Source organism: Eucalyptus grandis, chromosome 10 (genome assembly GCF_016545825.1).
Source record: "Eucalyptus grandis isolate ANBG69807.140 chromosome 10, ASM1654582v1, whole genome shotgun sequence".
NCBI classification, from domain to species: Eukaryota; Viridiplantae; Streptophyta; class Magnoliopsida; order Myrtales; family Myrtaceae; genus Eucalyptus; species Eucalyptus grandis.
In genome coordinates this window covers 20,768,611-20,772,155 of record NC_052621.1, presented here as the reverse complement: position 1 = coordinate 20,772,155, position 3,545 = coordinate 20,768,611, and the positions used below count along the sequence as shown (strand labels likewise).

General features: G+C 43.4%; 1 protein-coding gene across 1 annotated transcript; it reads left to right on the top strand.

Moving 5' to 3' along the window:
* Positions 1-2,574: 2,574 nt before the first annotated feature.
* Positions 2,575-3,489, top strand: LOC104422218. Its single transcript, XM_010034472.3, has one exon. The coding sequence runs from the start codon at positions 2,575-2,577 to the stop codon at positions 3,487-3,489; it is 915 nt and encodes a 304-aa protein (XP_010032774.1).
* The last annotated feature ends 56 nt before the right edge of the window (positions 3,490-3,545 follow it).

Sequence of the window (3,545 nt, the reverse complement as noted above, 5' to 3'; positions counted from 1 at the left end):
GAAGAGCACGTTAGAAAATTTGTGCAAGTATGCTAAGTGTGCAATTTTTCTATTTATAAGCAATATAATCGAAGTGATTACAATTATATCTGATTTCTAAAACAATGGAGAATAGCGATTGTATATCTCTTATAACTTAATAAATTGTCTTCTTCACCACCTTCACCACAACATGGAGGGGAGATTGTAGCGCCTTTGAAGTTTCCATGAGTGGAAAAAAATTAGGGATTCACCAGAAGCCGCATACCGTTGCTATTAATAGAGAACCCTCTCACATATCATGTCATAAGCACAAGCAAGATCTAGGAAAATTTTATTCATCTTTTAATAATTGAACTCTTGTCATGTCTAATAAATAGTTTTGATAGTACTTTGAATGGAGATTAGATTTTTCTTGTTAAAAAGAAATAAATGTGTTCCTTTTGTTAGTTTTAATTAATTGATATCTATTTTAACTATATAACTTGAATGAAAGATAAAAATGTAGTATAGAATAAATAAAGCATAATTAACTAGCATTAGACACGATAAACATTGTTTTGTGAAAATGATGTTAGATAAACATTCGTCATATGTCATAACCAGATATTTTTCTTAATAAAAAATGCTAAACTAAACTAAAAACAATTCAAATTAGTTTACTGTTAATTATTGAAAACTTAAATAAAATACAAAACAACCCCGTATTGCTTAAGCTTTTGGGGTTTGATTTTTTAACCCTTTTTACGGTGACAAAGCTAGGAACCATTGAAGGGGGCGAAATTTTCACTATATTGCATCTAATGTGTTAATTAGTTTCTGATAGTAATCAGTATCTCATACAAAATTGACTTAATAATTAAGTGAAATGGAAAAAAGAAGAAGAAATTAACCAAAATAGGGTATTCATACATAATAGAAACAAAACATATTCGATAAAATATGAATCTTGCTAGCATAACAGTTTTTGAGATATGGTGAGAATAGTAGTTTGTTGTGAGTTACAAATTTTTAAAGAAGTTATAATTATTTGTGACTTAGTTTTTTGTCGTTTAGAATAGATCATTATTTTTATAGTAAATTAAAAATTATTGTACAATCATTTCTCATAAAATAATATACCTACCTCAGCCAAAAACAGAGAAACAGTGTACCTGTACCTACTGGCCCCCAAAAAGCGTACCTAAAATACCCACCCAACTTACGAAAAGAAAACCAATTACAACTAAATCATCTTTCCATAAGTATTTCACTTACTTTATTCGAATCCAAACATTTTGAGTTTGTGGTCCCAATTCTCTTTTTTTAGAATGTATCTACTATTGCATCATCACAAAGAATGTACCAACAACCTCATCTTTACAATTTATATACGGATGGTAGTGGTTGTTATCATAGAAAATGCAATACGACTCGAATCATTCAATGAGATTTCACCATAGTGGATTTCACCGATTGATAAGACAAATCCGAATTTCTCAAAACTCCTATGATTCAACATTATAGCAAATATTAAGCTGAGAAATTGCCCCAATTAACGGGTCAAAGAAACTTCCCGAATAAAAACGAAACTCACGGGACAATAAATGCTGTCTGCGCAAAGGTAAGAAAAGCATTTCCTACACGGGAGCTTTGCTTTTTATTCACCCAAGACAAAGTACGCACGAACAGGCAAGCAAGCCTATACGCTTCCCACGTTTTTTCGCCATCTCAGGGGCCAATCCCCACGCCCAGTCAAACTGACCACCGCACGAGCAGCAGATGCGCGAGACGCGGCCCCCACTGACGATGCTTCTCCTCGAGTTACGACTGGTGCGTGAACGAACATGTTCGACGATTGGCCAATGGCCCACACCCCCATCCGTAGACGACGACCCCAGCTAGCGTCAAGAATCTCTCCCGCAGAAGAGAGAGAAAGAAGAGAGAGGGAAAGGATCTCGAGCTCGTATGTATCACATGGCGGAATTTGCATACACACATGGATTGCCAGATAGGAGTCGTAAAGGGTGGTGCGCGGTGGGATGGGATGATGATGGGATTCAAAAGAATGTGGCGTTGGCCTCGGTTGGCGTCGGGCGGGGGAAAAAGAAAAGAGAAAGGAGGGAAAAAGAGGGGCGAGAAAAAAGATGAATCCCAGTCAAACCAAGTTGTCAGACTTTCAAACCCCAAGCCAAAAACCAATCCCATAATAATAATTATAATAATTGCAAAGTAGTATGCGAGAGAGAAAAAGCTTTACCCGGGTCTCACGCCTCTCTCTCTCTCTCTCTCTCTCTCTCCTTTTTCTCTCTCTTGTCTTTATAGAGTCACCATCTTCATGCAACAGTCACACACTCACTCTTCTGTCTCTCGAGATTCAGCCTTTGTCCCCGTATAAAGTCATCCCCATCTCCAACCTCATCCGTCTCCAACATCTCTCTCTCTCTCTCTCTGTGCAAAGTGAAAACTCAGGAAAGAAGCTTTTATGCCATTGTTTAGTTGCAGTCAAAGACCCAAGCCACGCCCACCACCATCATCATCATCTCCCCCTTCGGCTGTATGTTTTGGACCCATCTTATGAACTGAGAGCGCATCAGCAAGATACCGTAAGAAGAGATGGGCATCTATAAGTTCTTGAACCTCCAGATGATCCACTGGTGCTTCCAGCTGATGGGCAACCACATCTCCTGCGTCCAGCTCCAGCCCGAGCCCTCTCCTCCCCCGCCCTCCGCTGCAGCTGACGACGATGCCGGCACCGTCAAGCTCATCCACTCCGATGGCCTCGTCGAGACCTACCATCGGCCGGTCCGGGCCTCCGAGCTCATGGCGCAGTTCCCCAAGCACCTCGTCTGCCGCTCCGACTCGTTCTACATCGGCCAGAAGATCCCGGCCCTGTCCGAGCACGACCTCCTCCAGCTCGGCCACAAGTACTTCCTCTTGCCGCAGCAGTTCTTTCAGTCCGTCCTCACCTTCGTCACCATCGCCTCCTTCGTCGCGTCGCAAAAGGCGCAGGGTCCGAGCCCGGTCCCGGTCCCGCAGGACCTCAATAGCTGCCGGAGCGCGTTCCTGAGGAAAGCTGCGGGGTGCCAGCCCTTCGACATCCAGAGGACGCCCTCCGGGTGCCTCCGGATACGCGTGTCCGACGAGTTCATATCGCAGCTGATGGAGCAAGGAAGGCGAGTCGAAAAGGAAGCAAGTCGCGATAGCGGCGGGGACGGCGAGCAGAAACCCATCAGTAGACTGTGCACGACGCCCCAGCTGGAGAGGGATTACTCGCAGCTGGTGGTGTTGTCGAGGCGGTGGGAGCCGAAGCTCGAGATGATAAGGGAGAGCGACAAGAGCAGGTCTTCCTCTTCCTTCGGGATGAAGAGGAGGAAGAAACCGCCATCGCCTCCATCCACAGTCTCCGCGCCGAATCACAAGATCCAGAAATCGTCGGAGAGTCACGTACACGCGGCGGCGGCGGCGGCGACGGCAGCCTCGACGAAACCTTCTTACAGAGCTAAGATCAAAATTAGATCGAGAAAATGATGCTAGTCATTTTATTAGATTTTGGCTTTTGATTAGAGACTAGAAGAAAGAAAGGA